General features: G+C 41.9%; 1 protein-coding gene across 1 annotated transcript in view; it reads left to right on the top strand.

Moving 5' to 3' along the window:
* ZFP91 (ZFP91 zinc finger protein, atypical E3 ubiquitin ligase) overlaps positions 1–20,077 on the top strand; it is a 28,813-nt gene that overhangs the window by 1,541 nt on the left and 7,195 nt on the right. The window contains exons 2-6 of the mRNA XM_074998123.1: positions 470–495; positions 11,366–11,572; positions 11,976–12,012; positions 13,896–13,988; positions 14,574–14,702. Of these exons, the coding sequence (XP_074854224.1) occupies positions 470–495; positions 11,366–11,572; positions 11,976–12,012; positions 13,896–13,988; positions 14,574–14,702 (492 nt within the window). The remainder of the gene's footprint in view (positions 1–469; positions 496–11,365; positions 11,573–11,975; positions 12,013–13,895; positions 13,989–14,573; positions 14,703–20,077) is intronic.

Below are 20,077 nucleotides of genomic sequence, written 5' to 3' on the forward strand. Positions count from 1 at the left end.
AGCTGAAGTTAAAGAGATTGAATGAGCAATATTATAATTTGGCAGCTACCTGAGTAGTGCTGGGAGGGTTGTAAGGTTCATGTAGATTTTTATGCCTGTTATACATGATATACTTGGCATTGGTTGAGTTTTGTTCGTGACTTGCGTAAAATCTGTACAACTTTCTCCTGTAGATAAATCTTTATAGCTCTAAGAATTCTCCTGTTAGTAGGCATCTCACGAAGCATTTCTATTTCAATGTAAGAAAACTATAGATTTTATTCAGCGAGGAAGGGATCCCATGGCAAAACTGCAGGTTTAACTTGAAAGTGGTTATAAACCAGCATTTCAAGACAAGGGAACATTTCTTTTGCAGCAGCTGCCCACTGGTTTGCAAATTGAGCTCATGTTCTTGTTTAATGGGGTTAAATAGTAATAAAGTGTGGCAGCATAAATTTGTCACTTACATTTACTTTTATATTTCTTTCAGTTATACACACAAAGGAACTGGTAAAGGTAAGATTTGAGTGTCTCTTTCATTCAGTTATGTTGTGTATGATTGATATGTAATATTGGAGAAGTGGGGGGGCTTCCATCTGATGCATCTTCTAATTTAAGAGAACATATCATGTTTGTTTGGAATTGAATATTGTAATAGTGCCCCAAGGCTCCACTCAAGATTCGGGTCCTGTTGTGTTAGGGTTAGGGTGACCATCCATCCAGTTTTTGGTGGGACTGTCCCATATTTGGGATGCCAAAAAGGCATCCCTACTTATTTCAGAAGAGGGAATAATTGTCCCATATTCTCTGCCAGCAGCTGCACAGGTTAGCCTACTTTCTCATTCCCCAGGGCTTGCAGAAGCAGGGGGAGCATGAGCAGCTGCTGCTTCCCTCAGGCTTGGGGAATGCTGGGGAGAAGTGCTGTGGCTGCCTGGTCCCTGCTGTTTCCTTGGGGGGCGGGGTGGAGCAGAGTGCCATGGCTGCCCTATCCCTTCCGCTTCCTTGGGGCTCCCAGGAGAGCTGGGGGCTGCCAGGGCTCAGGGAGGGTGGGCAGCTTCTGCCTCCTTCACGGATCCCCAGGGGTTGGAGGAGCTGCACCCTACCCTCCCATAGCTCACTGTCCTGTATTTGGGACAGGGAGATATGGTCGCCCTAGTTAGGCTGTATACAAATTAAGTCCTGGACTTGAGTTTACAGAGTATTAGGGTATAACAAGTTGAAGTCTGTAGTCCAGCGCTGAACCACAGGAGGTCAGTAATGTCTAGCAGCATTACCAATGCTTCCCCTGCATACTGGGCTCTTAGAAAACATTTAGGGGTAACTTAGAACTTCAGAGCACAGAATGCTGAGAGCCAGGACAGGTGGCTGTAAACAAATTTTATGGGACCCCAGGAAATTTGGTCGCACCCCTGATAAGTGGCTATCCAGCAAACTATAGAATCATGCCAGATTACAGATATTGCTGGATGAAAGAGTGCTGAATGAGAGAGTGCCAGACGAGAGAGTTCAGTCTGTAGTATCTGAATATATTTTATAACAAGTGTTCTCGAACTGAACTCCGAAGATTGTGGCATTATTACATGGGCGGATTCTCAGTTGTTAACCTCCATCCCAAACCCCACTGCAATTCCCATCAGCACTCCAGTGATTTTTAATTTAATACTTATGGAGGGAGATCACACTCAAACTTGCTGCAAGGGGTCACCAGTACAAAAGATTGGGAAACACTGTTATAGGATGATTGTATTTGGAGAAGTTCTTGTAGAAGAACTCCTTCTAGTTGTATTAAATTTTTTTGTATAATTAATAAGTCGTTTTTATATAGCTGTTTAATTCTGAGAGTGTTCAGACATCCTAATCTCCATATAGTTACTCTTAGTACCAGAGCTTCTGTGCCATTTCTCATGAGTTTAGATGATCTCATGAAAATGTTAACACTTTAGCATTTTAGTAAGAACCACAGTGTTGGGAATTACTGGGTTGTAGGATTCATAGTTAAAATTTGAATCTTGCTTTTCTGCCATCTCTGAATTGGAAGTTAACTTCACAAGTTCAGTTTATGAGCCATGCTGGTAGTAACCCATTTATGTTACAAAGCTGCTTTCTTTCTAACCACCATCCCTCCATTTATCTGACATTACTCATTAATATATTTTTAGCTATAGTTTTACGTCATTGGTATCTGCCAGAAACTTGAGTGTTTGAAGAATTTAAGTAAAATCCTTTTGCCGACTAGAACGGGGTAAAGGAACCTTGTTGGGGTCAGGGCCACTGACCCACAGAAAAATCAGTTGAGGGCACCACATACGAGAGAGAAGCACACAAAAAAAAAAGCCATCAAGTGAGAAGCAGAAGGAGACAGTCCCCTCACTTACGCATCTCTGGATGCCACGGTTCCTCTCACAAATACATATGCTTTGCCTTCAGTCATTAGTATTTGTAAACTGCACAAGGAAACTACTTTTTTCTTTTTCCAAATGAAACTGTTATTCATGCAATATTAGGTTTGGAAGGTCAGACATTCAAGTCACAAAATATCCAACACTAAATTGTTCTGCCACTGTTAAATGTACAAATGTTCAACACAGTTCTGTTTTCTATTTTCTGTTTTTCATTGCCACCCCCTAAAGATCGCCTTAAGGCATACCATGACATATAAAAGATGCTTAACACGGCAGTTAACTTTTCCAAGTGTGACTTGAGTGTTGAGATCTTGCAACTTTGCATTATTGTTTTGCATTTAATGTTCTTATTTAATGTGGTTAAATAGTAATGTGTGGCAGCATAGTTATTTTGTGCCAGATAGTTCCTAATTCTGTAACTACAGTACATGGTACTACAACTTGCTATATCTGTGTTTCTAAATTTGCAAAGAGAGGACTTGTTCTGTTTTGAGAAATAGAGTAGGACTACAAAGCACAGCATTATAATGCTATAAACAAGAATAAATCGTAAAAGTGACCTCTAGGATATTTTTTTAAATAGTGGGTTTGTCCTTTTTTTCTGATGTATAATGAAGGCTTTAAAGAAAAGGTGTCTTATTATTATTAATTTTTTTTTAAACCTTCAGATTAGTAGAAATGTCAAGTCTGGTCTCTGTTTTTGCTGATGGATCTCAGATATATTATGTCTTTAAGACTTAAGTGATGGGGACAGAGACCAAGATTTAGTATTAATGACACTCGTTTACTAGCATGAAAGGAGCACAAATCTTAGAACAAATGCATCTTTTCGCCCAACTGTTCATTACATATTGGAGTTAAAGAGAACATAAATTTTAAACCAATGTGAGTAAAAATCTGTACCTATCTCAGTTCTTGTGTAATGTGATAGTTCTTCTGTTAGCATGGTTTTCACATCTGGACAAGACTTAAATTTCTAACTGAAGAAAACTGTAAACCCTTTTTGGCAATCTTTTTGAGTCTTTAGACATTAACAAAAGAAGTAAAAAGGAGCGTCAGAATGCTTTATTTCCTTTGGAGGTCACTTTTATGGTTGTGCGTAATTTCTGCATTTCATATTTCTTGTGTTTAACGGTGCAGCTTTTCATTGCATTAATGAAATGGATCTCAAACTATTTATTATTGTGGGTCACATATGCAGCTCTCTATTATGTGGACTGCCTCCAAGCAATATGTAAACTGCCTGTACTGGCCTGGAGAGGTCACAGAGGCCAAACGTGGCCCCTGGGCTGAGAGCCGATACATTAACGGGAATTCCTTGGATTTTCAATCAAAAAGGAAATAAGTGAAGTATGTGCTTGTTGGTTTGACTTGTCAGAAGTGAGGTATAAATGCTTGTGTGGAAGATTTAGCAAGTTTGGGTAGAAAGGTTAAGCACTTAGTCATATGTGTACTAATACACAGTCTGACTTGTGGGATTGTTACACTGTCAGACTCTGAACACTAAGATGAACGTAGACCAGGTGGGAAGCAATGTTACCGCTATTTTTTTCATAAATTTGCTAAATAAATTTCCTTATGCACACCAAGCCATGTGCAGATACACAGGACCAGTACAAAAACACACACTGCTAGCTCTGGGCACTTTGCTAATCACCTGAGTGGCATTTGAATCTCTCCTGGGGGGCTGTCCAAGCACTTATCTTACAGAAAATGCTGGAAGGAAGTGTCCCTGGGCACCTTTACAGTACGTGGCTATAGAAAGTTAAATGAGTGTGATCTGTATGCACGTGTCCAAGTGAGTTTCTGTGGTGCATCAAGAAGCATAGTTCAATCCATTGCATGCTGTTGGTGAGGGTATTGAACCTTTTGACCCTGTTAGTACCCAGCATTGTCTCCAGTGACAAGACAGTCCGAGCAGATAATTAATATTCATATAAATTGAGTATTCACATATTTATAACTTCGCATTTTTAAAGCTGGAAATTGACTGGTCCTGTTTGATGACTAACTCCTAATTGAAAACGGAAATTTAAACTGAGTTAAGCCTGAGAAAGTTAGTCTTGAATGATAGCCAAGCTCTCATTCTTGAACGTCCCCAAAATGCACTCAGTTGCATCCAAATAAGTAAAGTTTCTGAAGTGTTTGAGACAGTTGCAAATCAGAGGAAATAAGGGTGTGCATTTCACTCATACTCAGCCTCGTTCCAAGCTGCGCCAGAGCAGAACAGTGAAGTCGTATTTCATGCAATGACACTTTTATAGTGGATCAGGCGTTTGTACTAGTTAAAAATCTACACGTACGTCTTGGAAACCTAGGTTATCTGAGTACAGTTTTGTCTTCAGATTAGTAGCTCACATAAAATAGTGAGTCATTTTCATTTGCACTTATTTGTGCACAGTTAATTTCTGTCTACCGTGTGCTTAGAATGCCACTCTGAAACATTTGTAATATAAAAGACAAAAGTTTAGCGCTGCATTTAAGAACCAGGTTTACTTGGTTTGGGCTCTTTGTACCTGAGCAAGTAGGAAATTAATAGGTAATTGGTATATTTGCAATCATAACCTTTGGGCTGAGGGTGGAGCATAAAATGTGTATTTCCGAACTGGAAATCACAAAAGTTCATGAACACCTGAAAATGGGTTTGTAATTGGAAGTCCTGCAAGTGAAAACTGCAATCCAGGATTGAAAAGTAGCACTTAAAACTATGGCAAATTAAACAATTGCAGTTTCAGTTCTTACAGTGATAGTGGTTGAAAGCGTCCACAAACTACTGCTGAAGAGGTGTCATGCCTTACTGAGGGAAAGGAGCAACTTTAAACCCACTTTCTTCATTTCCTCTCTCTTCACTGTCCCACTGCTTCCCTGTGGCCTATAGCTTTAACACGCATCCCTCCACTACTCCCATTATCCTTCTGTTTAAGAGAAGGATTGGAATTTTTGGTTTTCATAGTGGAATCTGAGCTGGGGCTCTTGAAAGTCGGTATGTGAGGGTGCCACTGTTAAAATAGCCTATCAAGCTATGCAAAATGCGACTTTGAATGTTCATTGTGCTCAGCCAGTTCTAAGGTACAGCTGTCCCTTGAAACAGTCATTTGTAAGGTAGTTTTAGACACGTCACATGATTCACTGACCCTGCTTATTGTCACTGGTTATAACAGCAGCTGAAAGATTTCAGCAGTGATGCGCTGCTGGTGCACTTGGAAGTCAAGTCAGTTGCAGATTCCACAGGCAGTTGTTCTTAACAATGGAGCAAGGTACATTAGCTTTTTGGGAAACAAGAAGCATAATAAAAATTTTGACCCATTTCTGCTTTTTATGGTAAACTGTGTCTTTGCAGTATTTGATACCTCTCCTGGATTTCACTTTCCTCTTCCTCCAGGGTTCTGGAGCATTCACTTAAAGGGGGAGCTTGTCTGTGGAGTGAGTGCATGTGTCTTCTGCTGAAACTTTGGTCAGCCAGCATTCTAAAGTACATGTGCACTCATATGTGACAAAGAACAATAATGTAGATAAAGCTCCTGGAAAACCTCTCAAGGAAAAAGCTGTTATGAGGCAATGGTATGCTACTGATCAATAAGGAGAGAGTACTACATATGGAAATCTCAATGTTGCCTTCCAATGAATTGTTAGGAGAGCTGTGGAACTGAGTTTTGTTTTGTTTTTTGCCTTGCTGCAGAAAGGTGAGATTGAGAAGGAGAAAGTTGGTCTGAAAGAGTCATGGAGTTTGGAGCTGCTAGAAGACTTCAGCATTTAGTTCTTTCACTAAATGGCATCTTCAGCTGCCTTTACTTGCACTTAAATTGAATAACTCTGTGATCTGAGGTTTGAAGGAGAAAGGACTTCCTTATCTCTGCGCAAAATGCTGCAAAAGCAGATCTTGCAGTGAAGAAAACTGTTTACTTTGTGCATCTAGAGTTGGAGCTTGTGATGCCAAGCGGATGTTGTATTGAGTATGAAGGGTTACGTGAGAACATTCAGTTGAGAGAAGTGAAACCCTCAATGTTCAGAGTTCTGACCCCTTTGTTAGTCTTGCATGGAACAATAAAAATTCATACCAAATCTGTGCCGCTAATTCCCTCCTTTTTGCTGGATGGAATTTTCTTTTCTTGTGGTTATATTTAAAGCGGTTTAATTTTTATTGTGATTGAAGTGGAGTTGCTCTGTAAATTACAAATGCAGAATGTTGACCTGGTTATTGGGATGTTTACTGTGTGTTTGTTTGTATTGGAGGCTGTAAGGATAAACAGGTGGAAAGAAGAATGACTCGGGATGGCAGCTGCTTCTGAGCAAACAGTTAAACAATGCCAGGGTGAGGAAAGACTTGGGAACCAGGAGATCAAAAGAACAGAGATAGAATTTACAGTGTGTCGGGAAGCAAGGATATGTTTTTGGGGTAGTTGTCTAGAACAGTGTTTCCCAAACTTAAAACATTTGCATACCCTTTTCTGGGCTTCGGCCTTATTGGCATTGCCCCTGCTCCAGTGCTTATCTCCTGATTTTTTTTTTTTTTTTTAAGTAATTTATTTTCTGCTGCATACCCCTTGAAATCTTTTTGCATAGCACCAGTGGTAAGTGTACCACACTTTCGGAAACACCGTTCTAGCAAAATCAAAGTAAGACACGGGCATTGGCAGGGGTATCTGAAGGAGGTCGCTGCACGCTCAGATGAGCTGCAGGAGATGGGAAACCTTTGGGTAAGATAAATGAGTAGTGTAGGCTGTTTTGTAAAGAAAAAGGATTTTAAAACTGCTTTGTTTCAATTGTTTTAAAATAAACCTTTGGTTTTTAAAAAGTCACTTTGGTCACTATACGCCACTGGTCAGACTCTGGAAGGTAAGAACCATGGATGCCAAACTCTTCAGACTTGCTTAGTAAGCATGGTTGATACACAGGATACTGTAGTCTAGGGTAGGTGAATCTCAAAAAAGAGAAGGTGTACTAGGTGGAGGTGTACTATGTTTGCAACATCTCCACAGAAAAGGTAATAGCTATCTCTAATGTTTGGTAATATGTGCTACACAAGAATACAACAGTGGGGGGAAAAAGTGCTGCTTTTTTCTTGAGTAGCCGGATTTATAGACAAAGGTTGCAGAGTTGTAATCATTAGGGACACATGAATACTGGATTGGAAGGTTGGCTTCTTCAAAAGAGCCATGCTTCTAGTCTACAGAAATGGCACTGTGAAGAGAAAAGACTTTATCCTATAGCGGTTCACTGGTATCTGGTTAGGACTGATGAATGGCAATGCATATCAGTTTTGAGGTCACTCATTAGTAAGGCTGAATGTTTGTTGCATTCACACACATAGCTTTATACGTGCCCAAGGTAGCGAATTGTGGGGTTTGAAATTGTTTTAAAGTTAAACTAATGTACATTCATTCGCAACAGTTTTTAGTGTAAAACAGAATATTTGACATTTTTCAGTATTAATCAAATATTTATATCTTTGCTGCACAGAAGCCAGCTTAACATGCAAAGAGCAATGAGTTTGCTAGACATAGCAATACTAAAGCAGATGAAAGTGTAGCAATCATAAATCGGGAAATGGCTTATTAAACATGTTTACTTCAAACAAGTGCCACGAAATTGCCAATTATTTTGGGTGTACTTTATACGTGGGAACTGTTTCAACAGGACTCACTGAATTAAACCTTAAAATACTAGGTTTTGTTCACCTGCCATCCAAGTTAATGTGTAGGATGTATGTCCAATCTCCAAAATGGTTAAACATTCTTCAAGATCAGGGATAAATGGATTAATAATATATATGTGAGAGAGAGGTGGCACTGTGTGGAATAGCTGGATATTTCCCTGTCAAGTATTCCAAATGAATGGACTGATCTGTAAATCTATGAAAATGAGGGAAGTTTAAATTGACCGAGGAAGAGCAGAATAGGGTTAGAGGTCTTAACATAACTTGGCCAGCAGATGATGTGATAGGTCCTTTTCTGAAATTAAAGTTTGTTCAACACATGTAAAACCATAGTTTTGCAGTTCCACAGTAAGTTTGGAGTACTTCATACAGACTATGCTCACTACAAGGTGGGAGCCGCAGTTGTTGATTACTTTAACTGCAGATAGTTCAGGGCTTGAACTATCAACTTGTCAGAGATAAAGCAAAACTGCTGGGTCACTGGTGGGAGCACGAAGCAAAGATCTCTGCAGAATCCAAGTTTCCTCATTTTAGAAGAAAATGTGTTTCATATCCATGTGTTTGGGTGGGTGGGGACTTCTGAATGTGGCATTCTGTGGTGCTGTATTCTAAGCTGCATAGGGAACCATTGTATTGCTGCTAAAATGTTGACATCCAGAGAGCAAAAATGCCAAATCTTTGTCTGTTTCACAGTTGCTATTCCCTGCTTGGGGGCAGTAGTGAAACAGTCAAGAATGGCATCAATTTCACAGTAACTTCAGTTGCCAAGAAAGCTTTGGGTAGCAGTGGAGGCAAGCATTTGAGCTATGAACTGTGGAGGATTCCAAAACAGAGACTGGAAGATTAGTAGAGTAGAGCAGTACTTCCACAGACCACCTCTGCAGCAAGCAGAAGGCCCTGGAATAGGAGTAATCAATAAGTGCCTTTTTCCAGTAGATAGAGAGGAGTAGAGCTTCAAGTTTTATCAGACAGCTCTTAGACAGAGGCCAACACAACAGATGGACCTCACATAGGAGCTGCAGAGGACAACATCCTGGTAGAAATCCCAGCTGGTGCTGATTGAACAAGGTTTCTCACAGGAGACTTGGCTCCTGAATTAGTGGGCCAATCAGTAGCAGCACAGAAGAACATGACTACAATAAACTCTATCTTATCTGGCATTCTGTCATCTGAAATTTTAACCATAAGTACATTTTAATTGTGGTTGCCATAAGTACTGTATAGTGAAAGTAAATTCAGCAAGTACCAGTATAAGTTTACAGTGCACAATACTACTGTTGTTGGCAAATAAAGTACTCTGCATATATTTTTGTCTGATTCTTACTATGTAATCTTGTTTTTCCTTAGTGTTCTGCATTGCTAGGTATACCTCTCTATTATCCAGAATAATTGACTATCTGGCAGCCTCCCAGTCCTGGGGCTGCTGGGTATGAAAGAGTTTACTGTATATTGAAAATCTATGATGGTCGGGGAGGGATCATGATATGAGAGTTGGTTCCCTTTGCCCATCAAACTTTATTGATTCTGGGACTCTGAATTAAGGCGTCATAATGGTGCTTTGGATGGTTTTCACACCACGTGCATTTGGGCTGCTGTTTTCCTGTTAGAATTCAGCCTGGATATTAACAGAGACTGACTGTCGGGGAGAGATGCACTGTGTAGCCTATCTCAACCTGTCCTTATAAAACTAGAACTGCCTCTTCTGCAGGTCCAAATGGAAAACTCTTATATTTATTTGCAGTTGGATAACTAAATTGCTTACTTGGCTAGGTTATTTACACACTTCGCCAAACTTGGCTAGAAAAGACAGTATATTGACAAATGAAGTGAAAGGGACAGTTGAAAAGGAAAAGGATGGGTGCTCAGTTTTGAATGCAGGTCTCTTGGGAGAGCTGTGCTTTGTTCTAAAGCAGTAACAAAATACCTAAGTGTAACCAGCAGTTCATTTATTCTGAATGCCAGGATTCAGAAACTCTTGGCTTCATTTGGACTTATCTGATAGCAAGTGGAAAATGGAAAAAAAAGAATCTTGAAGCAACTGGAGTATAAAAGGAATATTCTGGGCTTTTTTTCTGAAGGGTGCTCCCACAACTCTTTCAAACAGTTTTGTAGATTTTCCAAATCTTTACAAGTGGAGATCAATCTGAAATGCATCAACCCAAAAGGAACAACTTGTAGTGGTTATAAAGGAGTGAAAATACTGGTAAAGAATGCGAGGACTTGTTAAAATTAAGGATTATTTGGATATTGCTTTTTCTTACATAGAAAGTCTCAGCTCAGATTCTTCAGAATTGTTGCAGTATATACGTTCATTGTAAATCAGTGTTTGGGGAGTCTATGAACAAGATTTCAGTGTGGGCCAAACTTTCACAGATCTTTCGTAGAACTTGAATCTTTATTTCAGTTCTTTTATTGGTGAGTGAAGGTTGGTTGGGGATAAAGGGCAGCCATGATGATGAAAGGTATGGAATGGCTTCCATTCAAGGAGATGCTAAAATCTTAGATTAGAAAAGACGCAACTAAGGGTGCATATGATAGACATTTCTAATGTCATGGTTGTTTGGAAAAAGTAACTAGAGAGGTGTTGGTTATTCTTTCAGTAAAAAACAGTTCACCTGCTGAAATGACTAGACAGCAGTTTTAATACAAACAGGAGGAGTCACTTTTCATAAACTGCACAATTAACCTGTGGAACTCATTACCAAAAGTATAACTGGATTTTAAACTAGTTAAGTTCATGGAGAATAGGTGCATTGATGGCTGTTATCCAAGATGTTTAGATAGCCAACCCTTTGCTATGTAAAATCTGACTGCCAAAAGGTGGGAGTGGAAGACAGAGTTCTCCAAAATTACCCTGTTCTGTACATTCAATTTGAAACACTGGTATGGTCAGACAGGCTTCTGGGCTAGTTATAATGCTAGAACTGTAGGGGATTTCCAGAGGTTGAGTCCAGTCCCCTGCCCTTATGGCTCATTAGGGCACTTTTCATGTTCTTGAGCCTTATCTTTTCTTTGAGTTACAGGAGCCGGTGTGCCTTCCAGTGTATATGCATAGAAGAGTGTGATAAGACTGTGAGCAGCTCTGTTTATATGCTGTACTGAGTGTCTACCTCTGAGAGGTAGATGATCTGGTTTATAATCTATCTGTATCACATTTCAGTTTTAAAATCCAGAGCCATATCCCCCATCCTCGCCCCTTCTTTGTATGTAGTGGAACATCTCCACTACTGGATAAACAATAAACTGGTGGAGCTATGGCCAGCAAAGTGTAGAGCTGAGTTTGTGTGTGGTGTTAAGCTATGAATTGCTTTGGGCTCTTCCTTCATAGATCCCAAAGAAGAGAGGGAGGAGGAAGACGTTTCCACTCAAGGATCTCCTGTCAGTACAGCCAGGCCCAGTCGAGGCTGGCGCAGCAGCAGGACAGCTGCTGCTACTCGCCAACGTGACACAGAAAATTCGCGCAGCTCCAGGTCCAAGACTGGATCCCTGCAGCTCATCTGCAAGTCAGAACCCAACACAGATCAGCTTGAGTATGGTATGTAGCACTTAGGGCAATGGGAAATGTTGGGATAAAAGTGTAAACAATGTAAGCAGAAGCAATGAGAAGTCCTGTGGCACCTTGTGGAGAAACAGATTTATTGGAGCATAAGTTTTTGTGGGCAAAGACCCACTTCGTGCATCTGAGGAGGTGGGTTATGCTCCAATGCAAGCAGGACCATTTGTAGCTAATGCTTTGCTTGTGGGAGATTGATTGTGTTTTGGCACCAGTGTTCCAAAGAGCATGGTGCCTCACTATCTTGAGTGTGTTCTCCTTAGTTGGAGCACATCTTGGTGCTCAACTGTGGCAAAAATACCTCCAGAAAGACTTACACATTGCAGACTGGCCTTTGTCCTTAGTTAACTGATTAAAAAAACTTAACTGTGGCTTTTCTTTTCAGAGGTCACGGAAGAGCATCAGTCTCCAACTGGAATCAGGTAGTAAGCGCTGGGTAGGGCCTTTGTTTTTTGGGTAGTGCCATGGAAAAAGATGGGATCGGTTTGAATGGTTCCCAAGTTAACTCTTCAACTGAAAGGATCTTGAACTTGCCATGGAAAGACCAGTTCAGTTTTCATTAAGTTTTGGTTCTTGCCTCCCCACCCTGGGTTGGAGTTGATGTCTTATAACAGACAAGGCGATAATCTGGAAGCATAAATAGTACAGGATGGATTTTATTGAGTCAGATTACAGGAGTTACTGGAGGAGCCCCACTGCTATGTAATCATGTTGCTTGGTGGCCTGTTATTGTCAAAGTGCAGTAAATATTGAAAAGGTAAATTAGGGTCATGTTCCCATCTGGCTATTAGGCAGAGGCTGCTCTGCTTAAACCAGAGTGGGGAACCTTTTTTGGGTTGGGGACCCCATGCAAGTGGCAGGAGGTAAGGTGTAGGAGTGAGCTTGAGGTAGGGGGGTCTGGGTGGGAAGGAAGGTGCAGGAATAGGCTGGGGTTGAGGAGTATAGAAGGGGGCTACAGGAATGGGGGTTGGGGATGGAGCCTGGAAGGGGAAGTGCAGGAGCAGGGGGACAGGGTGGGAGGAAGGTTGTAGGAGGGGTTTGCAGATGTAGGGGCTGGAAAGGAGGGGGTACAGGAGCACACTGGGAGGTCGGGGGGAGGGGGCAGAGTATGGGCAAGAACGGGGCACTCATTTGCCTGGCACAGTCACATACCTGGTGCAGCTGGGGAAGGTGCTGCACGCGGCTCCATATTGTGCAGGGAAATTCTCTCTCCTGTTCCTCCTCCTCCTCCTCCTCCTCCCCCCCCTCCCCCCCCCCCCCCCCCCCACACACACACACTCCACCTCCTCTTCCATTGACCGCAATTTGCAGATCCAGACAAGCAGTAGGCTGGCTGTAAGTTCCGCATCCCTAGCTTATACACTATCACTGTTCAAGACAACTGCATCTGCAGTCCCCTCAGTGGTCCAGCAAATGTGCCCACTCTCTGATTCCAGTGACCTGCATCTCCCTCCCTCCTAATTCAGCAGTATTGCAAGCTTCCTGCCTACACTGAATTCCCCAAAAAGCAGACATCTTTAGCAAGCCTGCTTGGGCTTCTCTTTAGAGGCTGTAAGCATGTCATTGATGCAGTTAAACTATCACACCACTCTTTCAGAGCAGCCGCATACATTCTCCGAGTGAAAGCATTTTCTAGAACATTAAAAACAGTAGGAGAACCTACATGCATGCTGCCAAGGGCTCTGGCAGGTGAACAACCACAGCCAAGGACTTTTTTCCCTGTGGTTACAAGTTCATAACCACATTGACCCAGCCAGAACAAGCACTCATGTGACTGTAGGGCTCATTCTTTTATACACTGTGGGCCTTTTATCTGTTCCCATTTAACAAGTGGTCAGCCAACAGAAGATATTTTCTTCCTCAGGAAATTTCAAAAGCTGAATTTAGTATATCCCCAGAGGAATTTACAGTTACACATGCCTTCCCCTAGACACTTCCGGGAAAACTCACTTTGAAAAGTTCATTGTTTCAGATAGCCCTTTGAAGCTCAGAACCCCTCCCAGATTTTGAGAGAGTCCGGATTCTGCCTTGATACATTCCTACAAATCATAATATAGAAACAGGTTTATTTTCAACACAATGAACTTCTACAATATTTACACTTAACCCAGTAAGGTTTGTCCAGGAGGAAATCATCATACCTGTCACGTGTTGCTTTCTTTATCTTATATGGGCTGTTTGTTTTCCCTAAACTGTCTTGACTGAAGGATATCTTCCATCTTTCCAAGGAGTGTCATGCTATGACTTATTTAATGTATGTATAAGCAGTTCTACTACCTCTTCTGTTTTGCCTTCTCCATCGTAGCACTGATGAAGAAGAGGAGATGCTGATCAGTGAGGAAGAGATTCCCTTCAAAGATGACCCACGAGATGAAACCTACAAACCCCACTTAGAAAGGTATACTGGATACACATGCAAGACTAGAAGGGACTGCTGTGATCATCTAATCTGGCCTCTTGCCAAAACAGGCCAAAGGACCTCACTCCCTCATATCTACATCACACCTAGAACATTGTCTGAGCCACAGCATCTGTTTTAGAAAGAAAGTGGTTCTCTTTCAGTGCAGCTTGGAGAGTTCCATAAGCTGTGTCAATGTCTTCGCTGCTTAGAGTTAACAGAAAAATTATCTAATCTAAATAGATCAGGTGACTTGGGCTTGAGTGCCACTGACTACTAGCTTCTCCCTGAAAGTTGGTTTGCTGTGAGGATAGCCCTGCCTCTGCAGGGAGGCGTACTACATGTTTGTACACAAGTCCAAAGCTGCCTGTTTAACTCCAAACCCTCATCATCCTTAATTAAAAACATAGGTCAGAAGGAATATAACGGGAGATGTTGGGGATGGTTCCTAGAGTTGTGCAGTTCCCAGGGGTTGTTCCTGTGAGGAAGTGGGGAAAGCAGTGGTGTTGCAGTGTAGATGCATAGGGCCTTATGACAGCACTATACTTGCTGAGCACTAGAGTGTATCTCATTTGTATCTATAAGGGACGCTCCAAAGCCCAGGAGGAAAGCAGGCAAGGGGAAGGAAGAAAAAGAGAAACAGAAGGAGATTAAAGTGGAGGTGGAGGTGAAAGAAGAAAGTGAGTTTCGGGAAGATGAGGAACCACCGAGGAAGTGAGTAAAAGATTCCAGGAATTGCAGTAGTTCATGTTTGGTTTTGCATGGGCATTCTGTCCAGTGTTTTATGATTTCCCCTCAGTTGTGTGGGTGGCAGGAGTGGTTCTTTCTCTTCCCCTGGAAAGTGATTGAAATCAATTAGGTGAAGGGATCACAATTTCTTACCATGGATCCAGGTCATCTTTCCTACGGTCATGTCTGTGCTGGTCAAGGCGATATTAAAGAACGTTATGTCAGTATGGTTCAGGATAAATTGTCCTGTAATATGATGTGGCCAGCTGGATGAAGCAGCATAGTATGAAAGATGGCTTTTTTTTTTTTAAGCTGTACGTTTTTTCAACGCATTTCTGTTGACTTATGCTGGTCATCTAACCAAGTGTTTCCCAAAGCGTGGTACAAGTACCACCAGTGGTAAGTGGAAGGATTTCAAAGGGTACACAGCAGAAAATAAGCTACTAAAAATCAGGAAATAAGCAATGGGACAACACTGAAAGAGGAGATATGCCAATAAAGCCGAAGTCCTGGAAGGGGTACGCAAGTGTTTTAAGCTTGGGAAACACTGATCTGAAGTATACTAGATGCTTTGTTAGATGGAGCAGCTTTGTTTGATGTGGCTGCTTAGTTTTTTTAATCCCAGTGCAGAAGAGGCTTCTTAAAGAAACTAGTCTGAAAGAGGTCGATCTGCCTCTGTAACATCTGTGCATCCACCCAGATGTGAGTATTGTTCACACGTTGCCACAGGAGAGGTTTCCCCTCTTTCGGATGTGAGCCAGGCATGCTTAGCAGTAGGAAAATAGAGAACATGAGGATGATCATACTGGGTCAGACCAACGGTCTATGTAGCCCAGAATACTGTCTTCCAGCAGTGGCCAAAGCCAGATGCTTCAGAGATCAAGTGATCCATGCCTGTCTTCCAGTCCCAGCATTTTATATCTTACTTGCCCCAATATAAAACTATATAAAACTTGAGTACTGTGTGCAGATGTGGTCTCCTCACTTCAAAAAAAGTTATGTTGGTATTAGAAAAGGTTCAGAAAAGGGCAACTAAAATGATTAAAGGTTTGGAATGGATCCCATGTGAGCAGAGGCTGGAGAGACTGGGACTTTTCAGTCTAGAAAAGAGGAGACTGAGGGGCGATATGATAGAGGTATATAAAATCATGAATGGCGTGGAGAAAGTGAATACAGAAAAGTTATTTACTTGTTCCCATAATATAAGAACTAGAGGAGACCAAATGAAATTAATGGGTAGCAGGTTCAAAACTAATAAAAGAAAGTTTTTCTTCACACAGCGCACAGTCAACCTATGGAACTCCTTACCAGAGGATGCTGTGAAGGCCAGGACTCTAACAGAGTTTAAAAAAGAGCTTGATAAATATTTGGAGGTTAGGTCCATAGACGGCTATTAGCAAGGGGTAAGGTATGCTGCCTAGCCTTTTGTCCAAGGTGGGAGATGGATGGCAGGAGATAAATGGCTTGATCATTGTCTTCGGTTCACCTCCTCTGGGGTACCTGGCATTGGCTACTGTCGGCAGACAGGATACTGGGCTAGATGGACCTTTGGTCTGACCCAGTATGGCTGTTCTTATGGTCTTATATGTTCTTATGACAGTCAGAGGCTTGGGGACGCTAAGAGCATACACTTGCATCACCAACCATTGTGGCTACTTGCCTCCATGAACTTACCTAATTATAACTGAATTCAAAAAAGTGTCTTGGCTTTCACAACATACCCTGGCAATGAGTTCCACGGGTCAACTCTGCATTGTGTGAAGTACAGCCTTTTGTTTATTCCTGCTGTCTGTGAATTTCATTGGTTCTTGTGTTTATGTGAGGGAGTAAATTGCACTTCCATATTCACTTTCTCCAGGCCTCTATCTTTGTTGGATAGTCCCAGGCTTTTTAAATTCTCTTCATATAAGCTACTCCATGTCTGCAGTTTGTCATTGTTGCCCTTCTCTGTCTTTTTCATTGCTAATATCTCTTTTCATGTTGGAGCAACCAGAACTGCGTGTAGTATTCATGGTCTGGTCATGCATTGGATTTATACAGAGGCATGTTTACTGTTTCATCTGTCCCATTCTTTATGGTTCCTAACATTTGTTAATTTTTTGGACTGCTGCTACATATTGATTAGATATTTTCAGAGAATTGTCCACAATGACTTCTAGGATCTTACTTGTGGGGCAGCAGCCAATTTAGACTTTTATTCTGCATGTATTGTTGCCATTGTTTTCCAGTGTGCATTACTTTGCATTTATCAGCACTGATAAATGAACATTGTGGATCCAGCAAGGGCTTGTCTTGACCTTTGGTGTTCAGCCTGTGGTCCCTGGGCACGACAGTTAAGATTTCCAAACAGATGTGCAAATGAAGAAGGGTTAGAAAAACACTAGATGAACAGTTTGCAGCAAGCTAGGCCATAAATCTCTTTTGCACTAGCCTGCTGCATGCCAACTGGCTGTGCAGACGGTGCTGCAGTGCATTAATAGTTCTAGCGTTCTTCAATTCCAGAATAAAAATGCAGTAAATCAGAGTGCACTGGGGAACTTTTAGAATGTGGCACCTGTATCTTCATGGCAGTTCGCTGTCAGAAGGCTGCTACACTATTGATTTATACCTCACTCTTTGTCTAGACTTTCCCAAATTGTTTTCAGGCAAATGAAAGTTTGTAACAAGCAAACAAGATTCTGTGGCGCTGAGGCTTGCGGGAGGGGAGCAAACATAAAAGCGACTTACAAATGCTGTGGAACCTCCGAAGCTTCAAGAATTGTTTTTTTATTGCCCTGCAACTTCTTGAGCTAAACATTAAGAAGCTCTTCTCTTTAGCAGATGAGAAGTCACCTGGGATGCAACTAAAACAGTGTTTTCAACCTTTTTTCATTTGCAGACCCCTAAAATTGAGTCAAAGTGCAGAGCCCTGTGGAAATCGTATGTGTAAGCTGTGTCTGCATTAAGAGTTCTGCTGACAGGAGTCACTGTCGAGAGAGATTTCCTGACAGAACCTCTATCTGCAGAACTTGTCCACCCCTAATACAGGCTCTCCGTGTCAAGGCTGTCTCTCAACAGAGAGTGGCCAGACTGCCCAGCCCTCTGTCGACAGAACAGCCAACTGGAAGCTCTGCAGACAGGGCAGCCTGGGGAACCAGAAGCCCTCCGTTGACAGAAGCTCCCTGGGAGCGTCTACACTGTTTTTTGTTGACAGAGGCACTGTGCCTCGTATGATAAAGATGGGACTCTGCCCGGAAAACTGCTGCGCTGTGTCGACAGATTCTCGACAGAACGTATTTCTAATGCGGACACCCTCTAGTTTTGTCAACAGAACTCTATAGCATAGATCCAGATATAGTGTGAAGACCATGCAGAGTCAGCAACCCAAAAGTTGAAAAAACACCAATCTAGGTTCAAGGGTTTCCAAACTGGGGGTACGCGTGCCTCTGGAGGAATGTGAGCTTAGTTTCCATCAGTTTACTTCCCAGAATATAATACATGAACCACTAAAATTTGGGAGCCACAGATCTAAGTCAGGGCCTCATATCTATCTGATGTAAAGAAGAGCATTTTACTCTTGAGAGAACTTGTGGACGTGAGATGGAGAAGAGCAAGTCTCCCTCTATTTGACTGCGCTGGCAAAACATCAACTATTTGAAGTTCAGTCCACAACAGTGGTATCTGTTCTTAAGCTGTGAGCGATTGTTTCTGCAACTCTAATATTACAGTGCAGTAATACTTAGAAAAGTAACTTTTCTGAACCTTGGCTTTATGAGGTTTCCCGATATATTCAATCACTCCAGATCAAACATACTCAGTTTGAGGAATTAATTATACCAGTCCTGTGAGCCCATTGTGGATTGTTGCTGCCTCATATATCACCAACCACGAAGAGTCAGCAAGCGGAATGTTAACCAGGAAATACGCCCGCCCCCCACCCACCCCCCCGCGCCGTCTTGGCTGTTAATGTGTTTGAGCTGCATTGTTAACAGAAGTAACAAGTTAGTTGAGACATGTCTGTTGCACAAAGTGGTGTCATTTTTATAGGATTGTTCTTCAGAGCAGAACCATGCAGAAAGCTTTGTGTAATTCAATGTGTTGGAAGATCACATGGGCTACAGCATTCAATCCTTGAGTGCTTGATATTGCAAACCAGAGAGTGCTGAGAGAAAAGCCACAAAAAATCAGAGCTGAAAACGATTCTTATGACAATACACCACACCAACCTTTTAATAGATCTTTTTAAAGAGCTGTCTTACTCTAAGCCTCCTTGGGTGTGTCTACACGAGCCCCCTCCTTTCAGGAGGAGCATGTTAATGAGAGAATTTTGGAAGGTGCCAATGAGGCGCTGCTATGAATATGCAGCATCTCATTAGCATAATGGCAGCTGCGGCAATTCAGAAGTGTCACTTTTTCAAATGGCGTGCTGCCTGTGTAGCCAGGGGCCTTTCGAAACAAGTCCCAGGACTTCAAAAGCTCCTTCTTCCCAAAACAAATAGGGAGAAGGCGCTTTCGAAGTCATGGGGGTTGTTTCGAAAGGCCCCTGGCTACACGGGTGGCACGCCTTTCAAAAGCAGCACTTCCAATTCACTGTGACTGCCATTGTGTTGATGAGGTGCTGCATATTCATCGCAGTGCCTCATTAGCATCTTCCAAACTCTCTCATTAACATGCCCGCCCCTTCCGAAAGGAGAGGGCTCATGTAGACACACCCTTTGTGTCCAAGTTACACCTGATTGTTTTTCTGACACAAGAGGACTTTGCTATTTTTCATGCGTGTTAGCTGCACAAAGCAGATAGTGGTGGAATGAGCTGCCTTCTCTATAAGCTTGATGATAAACACTGAGCACTGAAGCTCTTCTGCTTATATATGAGCCAAATGGAACTTAATTTTTAGATCCCAGCTTGTTTTCTGGCTAGGAAAATATCCCTCCTGTAAACTGTCATTGAGAACCTTAACTGTCCCATTGGAGATTCATAAATGAGAGCAAACTCTATTAGCTCTTCTGTGCCATGTCCCACAGTCGGTGTAGGCTTTGATTTCTGCAGGGCCTGTGTGTTAACAGCTTTTATTTTTTTCACTCAGCAAATGTTTTGTGATGACTGATAAGTATATGTTTTAAATATGCTCTGCAAGTTCTTTGGTAAAGACAGTCTTTTGTATGTGCTGGTGCAATATCCAACATCTTCTGGGTGCTGTGCACCAAATAATTGATCTGCGTGACTCAAAATACTTGGCTGTAGGGAAAAACAATAGATGGAAAAAGCAGTTTCCTGAGGACTTTTTGATCTTTCAGTCCCCATTCTGCATCAGATCCAAAACACTGGGTGCAGAGACTAGCTACACACAGACAACATGTGGCTGGATTGGTGGGTTTGGC

The sequence above is a fragment of the Carettochelys insculpta genome, chromosome 6 (assembly GCF_033958435.1).
Source record: "Carettochelys insculpta isolate YL-2023 chromosome 6, ASM3395843v1, whole genome shotgun sequence".
NCBI classification, from domain to species: Eukaryota; Metazoa; Chordata; order Testudines; family Carettochelyidae; genus Carettochelys; species Carettochelys insculpta.